Consider the following 16,370-nt stretch of genomic DNA (forward strand, 5'->3'; position numbering starts at 1 on the left):
GACACTATTTAACATTAACCATCCGAAATAGATACTATCAACTCAATTTTACACAATGAAAATTTGTGATTCAAAAAAGTCAATGTATACATTATGGAATATTAGTCTGTAAAAAGAAAATCTTATCATTGTGAGAACCCAGACAAACTTGGCAAACATGTTAAGTGAAATAAGCCAAATGCAGAAAGAAAGGTACAGTGTAATTTCACTTTTATGTGGTATCTAAAAAAGTTGAGCTCACAGAAGCAGAGTGGAATGGTGATTATGATGAATAACAGGTTGGGGAGATGTAGCTAAAGATATAAAATTTAGGTTAGGAGCAGTAAGTTTGGGCCAGGGGTACAGCTCAACAGCATAAGCACCTGCCTGGCAAGTGTAAGGTCCTGAGTTCAATTCCCGGTACCAAAAAAAATAAAAAATAAAAAGGAGCAGTAAATTCAAGAAACCAATTGCACAGCGTAGCAACCATACTTAATAACAGTGTCTTCCATTCTCAAAAATCATTAAAAAAGATTTTAATTGTTCTCACCACAAACATGATAGCTATGTGAGATAATGTGTGTTAATTTAACTATCTCACAAGGCATACAAATTTTAAAATGTCATGTTGTACATGATAAATTATACAAATTTGCCCATTGACATTTTTAAATAGATAAATATTTTTTAAAAAATTAAGTCTTTCACTCAAGCAGAATGAGTATTGGGATTTCTGAATACTCATCCATTATGTCAGGCTTTTAAGACCACTTCTGGTAGTCAGAACTAAAATTTAATAGCCAATCAGAAAAATGAGTGAAGTTTTATAATCATATTATCTCTCATTTATAAAATACTTTAGCATTTTCAAAATAATTCCACGTATATGATTTTACTCTGAACCTTAAATAATTCTTATTGTTAATAAAGGGAACTCCCCTGGAGAGATTAAATGATTTATTTGCATTTACATTATACCAGTGGCTGCTAGTCCAGGGCCTTCACTGGTAATTTCTACTTCTGCTGCTGTTTTATGACCTATGTGCTGCTCTAGGACGTATTATTCAGTGTGATGTATCTACTGACACAGAGAAATTGCACCACAATGTAATTCAACGCATTGCTTCCTTCATTGAGGAACTTGTGCCATGAAAAACAAATGTTAGCTGAATTCAACAGTGTATTTAGTAACAAGGTAGATTTATATTCTGGTGCAAGCTTCACCTCATTGAAAAATAACAACCGGTAATAGACTGACAGCAAGCATACAAACTACACTTTGAGTAGAACTGTTCTAAGGAAGAGAACAACAACTATAATCACCAAGTATGAGTGCAAAGCATGAGCCAGAGTCTTAACATGATTATGATTGCTAACCTCAACAACCTGGCAAGATAGATAGATAGATAGAGATTTAGATAGAGATATATTCCATGTATATATAATGAAACTCAGAGAGATGACATTACTTGCCCATGACCATGAACTTGAGCCTGTTAGACTTTCAAGTTCGTGTGATCAGTCACCCATAACTGAACCAGCCACACTGCACCAAGCTGTAACTTACTTTCCATGGACCTGACACTTCTCCCTGGGATAAGCCAAAGCTCTTGTTCACATCAGAAGCAGGAGAATGTTTCAATTCTTAGAGCTAGCTATGCCTAAAATTCTTAGAGCTAGCTATTGTTCAAAAGTAATCTGTTCTCTCTCTCTTTCTCTCTCTTCTTCTCCACCCCATTCTGTAAGTCAAACTGACCCAGGAAAAACTGAGTTTTCACTTAGAACAACTTGAGCATTTATTTCTGGATGCAAATGAAAACCATTCTTGAACCCTCAATTACAAAGCAATTAATTTACTAATGTTGGATGGGAACAAAATGAGTCAACCCACCAAAATATAAAACAGAAAAGTACCATAAATACGCTCAAAATTCTTTTGGCCAGAATTCCCGTTCCATTTGTCCAGAAAGATTTGTTAGCTATAGGGTCCAGAGGAACAGCATTTGTTTTGGGGGCAGATTTCTATCAATGAAAATATTGTATTCAAGTTGTTTATCTCAGCAAAGGCGTTCTCTCTTTTGGTGGCTCATTAATCCCTGTGAAATGGCACAGTTACATAGTTCTAGAAAGCAAATGCTTCACAAAGCTATGAACAGATTAGCTCTGTTCCCAGCCTCAGACCTCTGGTGTTGCTCCTCCTGGTGACATTCTAATTTGAATGTTGAACATTTGGGGTCACTTTGCTCTGAAAGCTTCTATTTTCCAAGTAGGGATTCTTTCAGTAAGCCTATAATTTTTCAAAAGGTTGAATGAACCTTTTCAAATATATAAATATTTTCCTATTGTTGATAATTAGCTTATTTTGTAAGTCAAGATGAAAAACATCCATAATATTCTCAACTGTATAAAGGGCAATTTTGTAGTTGCAAAAAAGTTTCTCACTTTCCTATATTAGTATTTGTTCCTTATCTCTTAATGATAGAACCTTACATTTATAGATGAGCAATCAGGTTACAATACACTATTGTACTTGATATTCCATTTGATTTTCCAACCACCTTGTAAATTAGACAATTCCATATTAATCCAGTTCCACCTGAATGAAGAAAGCAACACTCTGTGTTCTTGAGTCCAAGCCTGCCAGATGGTGAGTAGAGAATCCTGTGATTCCTTGCACTCCTGCACTTGGGGCCTGACATTTCCTGTGCATGGGGTACATTTATTGGCCTGTATACATGTTCACTCCTACTATTTTCAGGGTCCAGGTACAAAGACTGCAAAGGGAGTCCTACTATCATGCATCTAGTTGAAATTTTTAAAACTAATTGATAAATTTATGAAGCTCTAGCTTCCTTTTTTGACAAATATACCTTGAAAAGGAATAAAGAGATAAAGAGTCTGGGGACTCCTCAGCAGTCCATGCAGCCCCATGTCTGCACTGCAGTCTTTCACTTCCCATGGCCACTTCTTCCTGAGGCAGGAGTAGCTATGAATATGAAGATGCCTTAGCAGCACAACCTGAACCATCACTTGGGTCCCTCTTAGGCCTTGGAAGGAGACGGATGTGGAAAAGAGGTGTCTGTATACATGCCAAACAGGCTCGGCTCTTTCTGCTTGACTTCTGAGGTCTCCATTACCCAAAATATGATCTAGAAAAGGGCACAGTCCTCTCACCTTGTTGTCTCCTGGCTTCAGAGGCAGTGGGGAGGCCAGATGACACCAGAGCAAGAGCATCTAAAAGTGCAGGCTCTTTGTCCAGGTCTGAGGGCTATGCCAGCTGTACAATAGAAAGGCTGCTAGGCACATTGCTAACATAAAATCTGCTAGTGCCACTGGGGGGTAGATCTATCAGTAAACTACTGAGCATTCAACAGGTTCCTGAGCCCCAACCCAATTTGTTGATTTCTTTTTAGGCAGATTGATTTCCTAACATTTTGTTTTGTTTTCAGGGTGGGGCAGTGTTTTTTAGTTATCGGCTTTTTGTTTTTGTTTTTTGTTGTTGTTGTTTCATTTTTGTTCTTGAGACAGGGTCTTGATAAGTCATTCAGATTTGCCTTGAACTCACTAGTACCCCAAACTAGCCTTGAACTTGTGGCAACCTTCCCAAGTGCAGGGATTACAAGTGTGCACCACCACACCCAGCAGATTTCCTAATCTGTAATTTGCAAATAATTATAATATCATCTACAATCCTACACCTCTTGGTTCCTCCCTCTGCAAGCTCTTCCCATGCTGGCTCATTGAGGTCAGATGCTTCCTGCTTAACCTGGATAAATCCTCTCTTTCCCCAGGGAAAGGTTTTGGTATCTAGGTTTTCCTAGAAAGTCAAACACTCATAGAGCAACCTACTTGCAGGTTTTCAGCAATGGATTACTTACAGAAATTTCTCATCTGGATATCTGTGGTGCATGGTGGAGTTCTCTATTAAAAGAATTCATGCTTGCAGAACTGAATGAGGTTGGGTTCTAATCTCAGAAATCTTAGGGCACTCTCTACCCGTGACAACACATACCTAAATCTTTGGTTCTATTACATATGATTTTATGTTTACAGAGTTAAGAGTATAAAAGTTAACAGAATTAAGAGTCAACAGTATTAAGAGTAGAAGAGTGAAGGAATCTGGACTTGCAAAAATAAAAGGAAAGAACATTTATTGATTAATACATAAGTATGCTGTTTCTCTGTTTTTCTTTCTGAAATTCTGGTTTATTCATTTTGATCAACTTACCTTGTCGCCCTTGTACCCAGGAAGTCCCTAATTAAGAAAGAAAATAAATGAAAAATTAAAATACATTATACAACGGAATTAAAGGAAGTAGTAGATTTTTTCACAGATAAGGTATAACAAAAAATATCCATACAAAGTAAGACCAGATGAAGGTAATCATTTTACTGTTCTTTCTGCAGGGGGAATGTGCACTTACTAAGAAGAAAAGAACCCATCTCTCTATTATATTCTGTTCTCAGCTCCAAATATTTTTCTCAAATAGCTTCTTACCTTTGAGTCACAGACTGAAGAAAATGTACACTGAATGCTGTTATAGAAATGACCATTCACAACGGTCATTTCAAAATTGTTACACTATATTGATTTTTAAACTATAAACTATTGCAGTTGCAAATGTTTCACAGAAATTGTTAGAGAAATTGGCTCTGAAAATGAGCTGAGATTAATGGCCTTGAGAATGTACATAAGTATCTCTACCCATTATTGTTCTCCTTTCAAATTCGATCTAGAATACACAAGGTCAAGGAAATAAATGGTTCCTCTATCGACCCCAATGACAGTGATCTTTAAGCTACTGTCTTCTGCTGTCTTCTAAATAAGGAGCTATGCTAAATAAGGAGCCAGCAAGTCTGGTGTCTTCTGGGTCAGTCCTAGACATCCTGCATAGCCTTATCCATTGTGCCACTACCCAAAAGCCCTTCACTAACACATACTGAATAGCAAATGCACTGAGAAATTACCAACTCGAAACCATAGCAAGGTTTTCCAAATGAGATTTCATGTCTTTTTCCTACAACTGTATTCTTCAAGAATGAAAACAGAACTATAAGTCATATTTAAAGCAAGCTGGTGACAAGCTATTACTACCACTGTACCTGATTCAGAACTTTTGTCCTGTGACTTTTTTTTTTTAACAAAAGGAACCTTCATAAAGGAAATAATAGCTCTTCAAATAAGTGATCGCTGAGGCACATAAAAATACAATTAGTCAAAAAAAATACAATTAGTCAAACCTATGATCACACTACAATTTAATCCAGTTTAAAAATGTATATTCAAATTGATTAACTTTTAGCATTGTGCCTAAAATTAAAAGCTATATTATTAACAGTTGTTAGGATTCTCTATTAAGACCACTCATGTCTAAAGAGATTGAAAACCATCGCAATATGTTACATCTATGAATCAATTTGCCAATGTGAATATAACTATTATGTATCATAAACATACACTAATAAAAAAAATTTTAAGATCACTCATGTCTATAGTGCCAAAAGACCCTGACTTTTTAATTTCAGGGATCTTGGGGCACTCTTATGTATTATAACACACAACCATACACACAGTTCTGCTTTATATTAAAAGTTGAGACTGTATTTTGAAATTAGACAATACGGCTCTACAGTAGTAAAGGAGTATTGCTTTTTAATATTATTTTTCCCCATATTCACTGTGAAATCCCCAGTAGTCTTATTGTTTGATGGCCATACCAGCTCTTCCAACTCCTTTTCTTAGATCTTCTTTTCAAGGCATCCTAATTCCTAGTTTTAAAATGTTCAAGACTGCACTCACTAGTTTCTGCTAGGTTTGTCTCTGACTTCCCTATTTCTAGTAATGATAATGACACAGTTCGAATCCCAGCATCAAATTTTATAATCATCCTAATTTTCTCTCTCCTTTACTTACCATTATAACCCTTTACTCTCACCTATTTAAAATTCTCCAACAGCTTCCCTTTGTACCTGGTCTGAAATTCACTCTTCTGATTCTAGCCCCTCACATCCTATCTGGCCCTTACCTATCTCTACGGCCTTGTCCTTACCACCCTCCACTAACAGATCCTAGCGATCTTGTCTTTCTTTTCCATAGACAGGGTCTTGCTGTGTTGCCCATGCCATTCTTGGACTCAAGCAATTCTGCCTCAGCCTCCCATGTACCTGGGATGACAGGTGCCTGCCATCTCACCCGGCTTCATTGCCCCTTCAGGCCATTGTATTTGTTCCTCCTTCCTAGGACACTGCACTACTTGATTTTCTGTTTCCGTAACACTTCCCAGTGCATGAAATTATCTTTCTATGTTGCCTATTTTTGTCCCTCCCTGAGTGTTTCCTCAGACAGACTGTCTCGCCTAACCTTGTCTGCTCAGCACCTACAGGAGTGGCTAACATACAGCAAGCATTCACTGGATATTTTTGATCGGATGGGTTCCAGTTTGTCACCATATGCCATCATTTCTGCCTCTTCCTGGATTCTCACCATGTTTTCTCTTTATGTTGCCTCTCCTGTAGCTCAGTGTTCTTCAGTGTCCTAACATGAAACACACCTGCACACCAAATATGTAATATTAAATGCTCTAACAGTCACATTTAAAAGGGCCAAAATATGCAGGTGAATTAATTTTTTAATTTATTTTATTTATCCCAATGGGTTCAAAATACTATCATCTCCACATTTAATCAATAGAAAAATTATCAATGACACGATATTTTGTGTACTAACTTTCAAAATTTGATGTGTATTTTATTCCTACAACATGCTTCACCTCAGACCTGTCTTGTGCCACGTACCCAGGAGCCACCTGTGGCCAGTGGCTTTCATACTGGCTCGAGCAGATCTAGCCAGTGTCCTCAGTGCCTCTCACATCAACCACAACAATGCGCTTCTTCTAAATACTACTGTCTTCCTTTGTCCCCACACTAATTTCTTCTCTACAGTAGTTTCCCAGGGTAGCCTTCCCAAGCCTCATCTAAACTTTCAGCGGTTTGCCATCCCCTAGCAAAACCCAGACCCTGCAGCTAGCAATGGGTATTCAGTCTGTCCCAACCCACCCTTCATGTAGGTCTGAGAGCAGCCCCTTGTTTCACCTTTTCTCAACCAGTGTTTCCATCAGGCGGAGGCTCCTGACATCCTCTCCAGCAGCAGGACCTAGCTTTTCCCCTTCCTGCTCCCTCCTTGCCTGTTGGGACCCTACCTCTTCAGGGTATATCCCGTAAAACCTGCCTGCATAACTCCAGCCTCCCCCAGTGCCTGCAACGCAGGACATTGCACCTCTCCTTTTTACATTATTTTAATATTCCACTTCAAACTGTAGCTATTTAGACTACCTTATCTCTCCTAGGAGAAGGAAACTTTTTTAGAAATATAAGTCTTTTGTTTTAGTTTCTTTTTTACTTACAAGGATGAGTTGTATGTAGAAATATCTAAGAAATCTTTTCTTTTTTTGCAATTTTTCTTTTTTGGTACTAGGAATCTAACTCAGAACCTTGTGCTTGGAAGGCAGGCACGGTGCCACTGAGCTATATCCCGCGCCCATCTGAGAAATGGTTTCCCCAAAAATAATTCTGAACAAATTCCTACTGACACTATCAAAACTTCTAGCAGATTCTTCCACAAAGTTAATTGAAAACACCAAGAGAACAGTATTGAAAAATCTCTGGGTCTGAGTTCACCCTTTGTATCCAAAGCAACAAGTGGAAAGGCAGAATATACATGGCCTCCTTTTTATTCACTATATACTTTTATTACTACTCTTACTTCAATGCCCAGGAAAATGCAAAATAAGAAATGTATTCTACCTATTTCTCAAGGAATCTCTGCTAATTTCTAATTTGGGGGACAAAAAATTCAACTAGAGACAAATGCTATTTTGCCTGAGAAACTGAAATCACAAAAGCAAGGTTTAGACAACACAGTTCTTTTGTTCCTGAATTCTAACGTATTCTTTATCATGAAAAAAAAAAAAAATCAGAAATAAATGCTTTTGTCCTTTGAACCTTTCATAAATGCCCAGTGAAGCATCAGAGAATCCCATGGGCTTGAATACCCTTGGTCCCATTGTTGAGGGCAGCTGAGTTAGACAGAAATATTACAGGCAGTCAGACAGGGCTGGGCCCGCAAAGGAGCCAGTGTGGGACATGAGATACCTTGCAACTGCAGCAGAGACGGGCACTTCTGCCCTAGGCCAGAGGTCAAGACAAAAGATTAAACAAATGCACCTACACACCTCACTAGGGATGGACATCAGGGATTGATATTCTAAATAGGTATCAATCACCTTGAGAAAGCCAGGAAGAGCCACTACCCCAACCCCCTACACAAAACCCTGTTCTGTATTCATGGCCACTTGCTACGTGACTCACTTCCCCATTTGATCCCGATTTAATCAATTTTACCTGAGCAATCATACTCGTAGTCTCATTGGTTGACCATAGTTTTGTCCCACCCCATGCCCACCTTGTGAGTTCCCATTTTCCCCACCTTGGTCCCGCCTCACCTTGTGGATTTGCTGTATAAAAATCCCTAGAAAAGGCAGGTTCCTTGGCAACCCACGCAGGCCCCTTTCTGTCTTTCTCTCAGACGGAAGCTATTTTTCTCTCAATAAATATATCCTGCTCTTAACCTCCATTGTTCCTAAAATTCATTCTTCGATTTTAGAGAACAGAAAACTAGCAGGTTGGGAGTTTCTTTCACTTGTATCACCATCATCCCTCCTGAGGACACTTTCTACCCGTATTTCCACCTCTAAGATCGTATCTATATCTGTCTGATGGCCTGTCCAAGTCACCAAGAGACCAGTAGATAGAAATCATTTTTCCCTCGCACTGCAGGGGTCACAGTGGTCCATCGCGGACTCGAAGCCATCTAGGAGCCCTGTCTCAGGAGCGCGCTCCAGTTGTATACATACCCCAGGACCTCTTTCTCCAGGTTCTCCTTTTTGAGTGTCACCCTGCCACAAACAACAAACTCAGTCAAAATTCCGCAGCCCTGCAGAGTGACTGATCACTCAATAAAATGTGTTCCTCAGAAGTCCCAGATTGATAGGGTAACCCAATTAGGGAATCCTCTGAAGCCTTTAGCATTGACATTTTCTCCATGCAATCTAGAAAATAAATAGCAGCAGATAAACTTTGCCCTTTCAGAGTAAAGCCAGATGTACAGAGTGCAGAATCCAGGTATATTTTTACAGCTTAGCCCACATCTTAGTTTAATCACGTGGTTGTTTTTCTCAAATATAGCATTGTATTTGCTTGGAGCCAGACACCCTGGCTTTTCTCCAAAAGACTTGGGAATGTTTTCCAAAATGTCCTCCAGGATGATTGCTAGAGTTCAGCAAGACTTAGGAAAATAAATCACGGGGCACAAAATGACAAACCAAATAAATGATATGTGCACATTGACTAATAAACAGGTACTTAACACAATAAAAAGGATGATGACTTCAATTTAGATCTACATAGGATGAGTGAGTGAATATAGAGCTGAGTGTGTGTGTGTTTGTGCGTGTGTGGTAGAGTGACCCAAGAAGACTAAACATTTCCCTAGCAAGCAGACAATTGCAGAAAAAAAAAAAATGCTTTCATGCATATAACATTTTTCTTTACTGTCCCCATCCATTACCTTCTTCATGCATTATAACATGTTTCATTATATTCTTTTCATTATATTCTCAGAAATACAGGATTGGATTAAAGTCTCAAGTATTTGAATGGCTCTACTGTATGTTGCCTACAGCTGCTTTCCAAAAATGTTTTTGTCAAGTTACCTTTGAAATAAAGAGCAAATCAGTTTCACTATTATATCACCATACTAGTTATTACTGGGTTTTTTGGTTAGTACTGTTTTAAATTCCCATGTTAATTGCTATAAGAAAAGAAGCTTTTTAAACATTCAAAATTCACAAAAACAAACCATTTAAACTAGAAAGCTACTTCTTTAAAAAAAAAAAAAATCCACTGGATTCCAAAGTCTCTAGAAAGTAAATGCTTAGTATTAAAGGGTATCTTATTATGTCTATTTAAATTGGAATTTCTTTCATTACCTAAGAAAATTAAATGTTTTTTCTTTTTTTTTTTTTCTTCTGGTACCAGAAATCAAACTCATGACCTCACACTTGCCAGGCAGGCACTGTGCCACTGAGCTAAATCCCCAGCCCCTTAAATGTTTTTCTATTTCTGTCTTTACTTGTTTCATTTCCTCCTTTGAAAGTTATTCATGTCCTTTGCCCATTTAATTACTAGTAGCTTGATATTTTCTCATCAGTTTTGTATGGTTTTTATGCATCGCAGGAATTAACTCAATCTCCATTGTATTTGATACAAATAACCCCATATATGACTTTCTCATTTTAGTTATTTTTATTATACAGAATTCTATGCTTGATTTTCTCATAGTTGTATCTACTAACCTCTCTCCCTGTGATTCCTTCAGTCTTTCTTAAATTTGAATGCTATTATCCCAAAGGTCTGACGAGGTAACTTTTTTAAATCTGTGATTTTTTTTTTATAGGTATACAAAGAAAATAGTTGGGGAAGATCTTCTAAGACTGGGAAATCACCTGGTGTTTTTTCTATTATTATTGTAGGTCAATTATCTATAAAGTGGATCCATCAAAAACACAAGTACCAATACCAACCTGATATGGCACGTGATTTAGTGGTTTGTCAAAAACTGTCCTAAACTGATTTGCACCACTGTTATTTAAGTGAGAGTTTCCATGAATTCATTGTCCCTCAGTTTCCTAAACTTCCTGACTAAAATATTAAAGTTACTCAGAATCTGTGAAAACAAATTAACGAAGACAAGACAGATAATATAGGACCTGAACATATTGTATTCTTCACAAAAATCATCAGATTCTTGCCATATACCACAATATTTTATTTTCTTAATTTTTATTATCTGAATAAATCTAGACGCTGTATTAGCTTAAAGCAAAACTGTTTATTCATTTACCTGGTTTCCTTTTGGTCCTCGTTCACCTTTAATACCTGGGTTTCCGTGTGTACCCTAAAGGCAAAGGGCAAAAAAATTAGGAGCAACCAATTCTTGAGCAACTATTCTATTAGTTTTCTATATTTTATAATAATTTTTGATTAGCTACATCCCACAAATTGAAGGAATAGTATACAAAACCTTGACCCATCAAGCAGACATTAAATTCTTCTCACCCTTTTATAACACTAGGAAAACTGTACTGTCTTGAATAGATAGATTTACCATGTTTGTTAAAAGAGGATGTCTCTTCCCAATAATTATTGCTTCCCTGCAAACAGTTACTGTTCAAACGTTTTGCAAACAACATCAAACTCACACCAAGATTCAAAAGAATGACCAGACAGGTAGGAAGATGGCAGTGGCTCCTACCCTTACTTCGTTTTGGACCACTGACTACAGCTCCTCCTACAGGCTTCATCCCTTTTAAAAGGACCCAGCCAGTTTGCCCACTGTAAGTGAGAGAGGTTCTGACATCCAGAGAACACCCTCTAAACACGGAAGATGGGAGCCCTCCAATCCTGTTCTAGAAAAAGCGTTTTGTTCTCCTATTCTCAAGCTACCAAAAAGCTTGCTTTTCTGAGAACTGCTTTTAGGGGCACTCAACACACATCGAGTACCAGCTCTATAGTTTATAGAGTCACGACAATATTGAATGATTGAAAGCATGAGTTTAACTCAGTAATTGCAATCTTTCTTATTGTCACTCTTTGTTTTAAAAAGTAATTGGCTAGCTCTTCTCCTGGCAATCTCTTGGTGTATTAAGTATAAACTAAAACTTAACAGGAAGGGAAGGTCAAATCTTTGCTTTAGCCAATGTCAAATCTATTGGCTGCCATAATATCATTTGATTCACCTCATTTTTTTATTTTGAGGGGGAAAAAAGACAACCTTCCCTCACTCTTTAATGCCTTGCTTAGTAGAGTGCTTTGAAAAAATACAGGCTTTGGACTGAAGTCCCAACATAAAATGTGTTGTATTTGAAAACATTCACAGTGTGCATTCCCCTCCCTGTCTCCAAATATAAACATTAGTTCAAAAAATTTTAACTACACATTTTGCGAAACATCACCCCCAAGCTTGTGAACTCCATGGTTAAGGTTTGGAATCACACCAGTAAATGAAATACCGAATGAGTAGCTGGGTGCTTTCTCATCATATCTGTCAGAGAGATGTTCAGAATCTATAGTAGTCCGAGTGTCATTTCAGGTACTTCTAACTATAAGCTTAGTACCTAGCAGATACTAGGCCAGAATGTAAAGGAAGAACTCCTTTGGGGATGATCTTACTGAATACCAAATCATCACAGTAAATCCTGTCACTGTCTTGGGCTACCAAGAGAGTACTTCCATTTCGCAGATCCCACCTTCCCCCGACAGTGCCTTCCTCAGGCTCCTCTGCATGTAGCCGCATGGTGTAGCTCCCCAAGGAGAACTGCATCTCTTGTCGCTAACAGGATAAAGCTTTGCCTAAAACATTGACGACTTCGCCTTCTCTTTTGGTTTTGAGAAATTCTGGCCCCAATTATCAAGTAAGGAATGACACTGAAAAGCCTTTCCGGAAAACAACTCTATCATTGTTTTACCTTTGCCTTCCTCAGCTATAAGTTCTGAGTAATGATGTACTCACAGGAGGCCCTGGATCACCTGGATCTCCCTTCACACATTCACAAATCTTGCGTTCACACTGAATCAATAAGGAAACACAGTGTTAACATACAGAGACACACGGTACAGGGTAGCAGTTCAAATTTTATCCAGCGTATAACTAACTGGAACCCTGGGAAAGAATTCACCTTGGAAGTATATGGAGATTTTGCTGTCTCTATGAAATTATTCCAGACAGACTCAGCTTAGTAACAGCCAGTTACTGAAGTATTATTAAATTTTGCCATAGTTAAATGAAATAGATTTATACTAAAACATGTGTGTGTGTGTGTGTGTGTGTGTGTGTGTATATACATATATATATATAGAGAGAGAGAGAGAGAGAGAAATCAGTTAAAATAGAAAATACTTTTAGTGGACTTTGGAATTTCTACTTTCTTTTCTAACATATCAAAGCTCAAAAATATAACATTATTAAATTCCCCTTTACTTGGAAAAATAAAATATTTGACCTATACTATATTTTATCCAAAGTAAAATGAATATTTTTCATCCTAACATCCCTGAAATCAGAACAAGTCTTCTAATAGCTGTCTAACAACACCAAACATGTCAAAGTCATTGTTTCCTATGCACATACTTCAGCACAGAATAAAATGGAAGAAAATCCCCAAGCACTCTTAACAAATGCTGAATTACATGTTTTTAGTGGTGCAGGGGCCAGTGTATTTTGTGGGAAAGCAAGGCTATTATCAACTCACACAAAAAGTGATGCAAAAAAAAAAAAATTAGACCCTGATGGGAAGTTTTAGAAATAACCACTTTTTTCTGCTGATCTTTGCACTTATATGTATGCACTAAAGGAATCCAGATATAAAAAACTCTATAATTAAATAAATGTACAGGGCCAGGGATATATAGCTCAGCGGCATAGCACCCATCTAGCAAGCATGAGGCTGTGAGTTCAATTCTCAGTCCAAAAAAAGAAAAAAGGAGAAGCTCTCTGCTTAGAACAGCCTCTGTTGTTAGAGTGAATAAAAATTACTCTAAACTCCAAAAAAATAAATAAATAAATGTCAAGGGATATTTTTTCCATATGTGTGAAATAAAAATTACAATAAATGAGAAAGTGTTTGTATCATAGTTTAATTGGCAAGGATTTTTCCTTTCTTGATGGTACATAAAGTAATGGTGCAACTGGCCATGTACAACTCAGGTAACCTGATGATTGACAAGGCTGGGTTGGTTTGTATTATTTTATAGAATAATGCTTGTAAATGTCCTGATGTTTAAAAAGCAGCTTGTTGAACAAGGTTCAGATATTTGAAACTCTTTGCTTTAAGAAATGCCTGCCTAGCTTAGAAATTCTTGGCAAATTCGTGATCAGAAGTCCTATCTGATTACTGTTGGCTAGCTTCTTTGCCTTGTGCTCCGGCTGCTACCCTTAGGCTTCCTTTCCTTCAAAAGAATGAGCTTAAAGTGAACCTCCATAGTATGCAGCAAGGGGCGATTCTAAGCTTTGTCTTTTAACACCAGCCTAATTGAGACCAACACCACAAAGGCTTCCTAAAGTAGAAACCTTCCAAAAGAAGCTAGTGTCAAAGTTATGCGTCGAATAAAGGAAGCCATATCAAAGTAAGCAAAAGCTATGCCATTTGGTTATCACTGAATTTCTAAAATCACCTCCTGAATCATTAAATAGTCCCTGCATTTTCTCAATTTTCCAACCTGCAGTGGAGAAGGTAGCATTAAAAAAAAAAAAAAAAAAGATGTCTGCCTCAAAACAGAGCAGCTCATATTAAAAGGAATTAAGCATTTTTATTTATCTTCTAACATGAATTATAATGCTGACTTGATAATACAAGCTTTTAGAGTAATTCTGTGCAGTTAACACAGGTAGTGCTTACCTTCTTTTCAAACAAGATATCCTACAAGAGAAAAAACAATGAAACATTAACTCAATGAATGGTTCTGCCTCTAGTTTCTTATTAGTCTTAATTATTCCCTATGGGATATGCAATTCCAAGAAGAATAGCAATTCAGTCTTTCAACCTTGTAAAAGCAGTAAAGCCTACCAGTCAGCCACTCCAGGAGCACTCTCAACCGTGGAATAACAGGACACCTGAGGGGCACTAACATTAAAAATAACTCCTGTTCTCTAGGAATCTTACCCTATTCATCCTATTTTATCTTTTGTTGTTTCTTTAGCAGCTCTGTAATCTCCATAATTTAGCTACAAGCTTACCCCGTCATAATGAGAAGTTCTCACTTTGCAAAGACTGAGGCAGAATACATAATTGTGTCTTTCCTTTTCTTCTATTATTTCTATTTATTTTTAACTTTAAAACATTAATTCTAGGGCCGGGGATATAGCTCAGCGGCATAAGGCCCTGCTTGGCAAGCGCAAGGTCCTGAGTTTGATTCCCGGTACCAAAACAAAATGTAAAACATTAATTCTAGAGTCATAATTCCATGAAATAGTAGTGAACCTTAATAATTGTTTGGGTTTTTTTTTTTTTTTTTTTTGTCTTTTCTTCCAGTACCAGGAATTGAACTCACGACCTTGTGCTTGCCGGGCAGGTGCTTTGCCACTGAGCTAAAACCCCAGCCCTGAACCTTACTAATTGTATTAAATCTCAAAAAGTGAAAACTAGAAAGCCTGGTGGCATTCTTTAGATGATCCATGTTATGGAAAGACAAAGATTTCCATTACTAGAATCACCAGGAGGAAGTTTTCTCCTTAAAAATCTTAAGAGCCTCAAATATAATACTGTATTTATAAAAGTTTGACATAGGAAACAAACTCAGTTTTTTAATTTTAACAATATTCCCAGGGATTTAGCTCAGCATCACGCCCCTGCCTGGCAAGCCTAAGGCCCTGAGTTTGATTCCCAGTACCCAAAATAAATTTAAACAATATTAAGAATAATATTTTATAGAAAATTTGAGCTGTGTGTAGCAATTTGCATTATGTAACAGAAGACATATATTTATAACTTGCTACCTCAGAAGGAAAATCTAAATGAAAAAATAAAATCTTTCATAGTAAAAAATGATCATTATGAAATATACACATATATAACATACACTAAAGATATTTTATCACGTTTATAGCCTGAGAAGTTGATCAGGTCCAATCTCTCACTTTATTTTTGTTTTTAATTTTTTTTTTCCAGTACCGGGAATTGAACTCACGACCTCATGCTTGCCAGGCAGGCACTGTGCCGCTGAGCTAAATCCCCAGCCCCTCTCATTTTATAATAAGGCAACAGAATTGGAGCCACAAGGATGACTTGAATGAGGTCATACATTTGGGGAGAGCCTCCTGACAGTTTATAGGGCCATGTCATACTCACCTGCACAGGAATGGATTAACCAGAATGTTTTCAAAATTTTGAATATTTTTCAAAATTCTTGTAAGTGTACAATTTTATAGAAATATCATAATCTTTGTCCAGCACCTAGGCCTCCCTAGGTCCTGCAGTTCAGTACCATTATTGCTGGCAAATGCACTGAACACTGTGTGGGAAGACATCATGAGAAGGAAATTAACCAATGCTGACAGATGGGATTAGTCCTCTCCTAAGGCAGGAACTTAATGATTGAACTCACAGGTAGCTTACATTCGGTAAAACAGAAATCGAAAGGAGAAAAGCACTAGAATATTTGCTATAAGATATTTAAAATTATAAGGAAGTCAGAGAGAAATCAGAGTGTGCATCTGTATGGAAGAGCCTTATCCTTTCAGTTTAGCTTTTTGCTTTGTCTATACTTACATGCAAATT

General features: G+C 37.4%; 1 protein-coding gene across 5 annotated transcripts in view; it reads right to left on the bottom strand.

Annotated features, from left to right (window-relative positions):
• The window catches only part of Col28a1 (collagen, type XXVIII, alpha 1), a 172,171-nt gene that overhangs the window by 142,114 nt on the left and 13,687 nt on the right, over positions 1–16,370 (bottom strand). For all 5 annotated transcript variants that reach the window (XR_001234639.1, XM_013515905.1, XM_013515904.1 and 2 more), the window contains 5 exons: positions 14,493–14,513; positions 12,608–12,664; positions 10,940–10,993; positions 8,892–8,933; positions 4,208–4,234 (listed from right to left, as the gene is read on the bottom strand). Coding sequence is in view for 4 of the 5 variants with exons in the window: in XM_013515905.1 (XP_013371359.1) it covers positions 4,208–4,234; positions 8,892–8,933; positions 10,940–10,993; positions 12,608–12,664; positions 14,493–14,513 (201 nt within the window). In the remaining variant the exon portion in view is untranslated. The remainder of the gene's footprint in view (positions 1–4,207; positions 4,235–8,891; positions 8,934–10,939; positions 10,994–12,607; positions 12,665–14,492; positions 14,514–16,370) is intronic.

Source organism: Chinchilla lanigera, unplaced genomic scaffold, assembly GCF_000276665.1.
Source record: "Chinchilla lanigera isolate Chin_1 unplaced genomic scaffold, ChiLan1.0 scaffold00031, whole genome shotgun sequence".
NCBI lineage: Eukaryota > Metazoa > Chordata > Mammalia > Rodentia > Chinchillidae > Chinchilla > Chinchilla lanigera.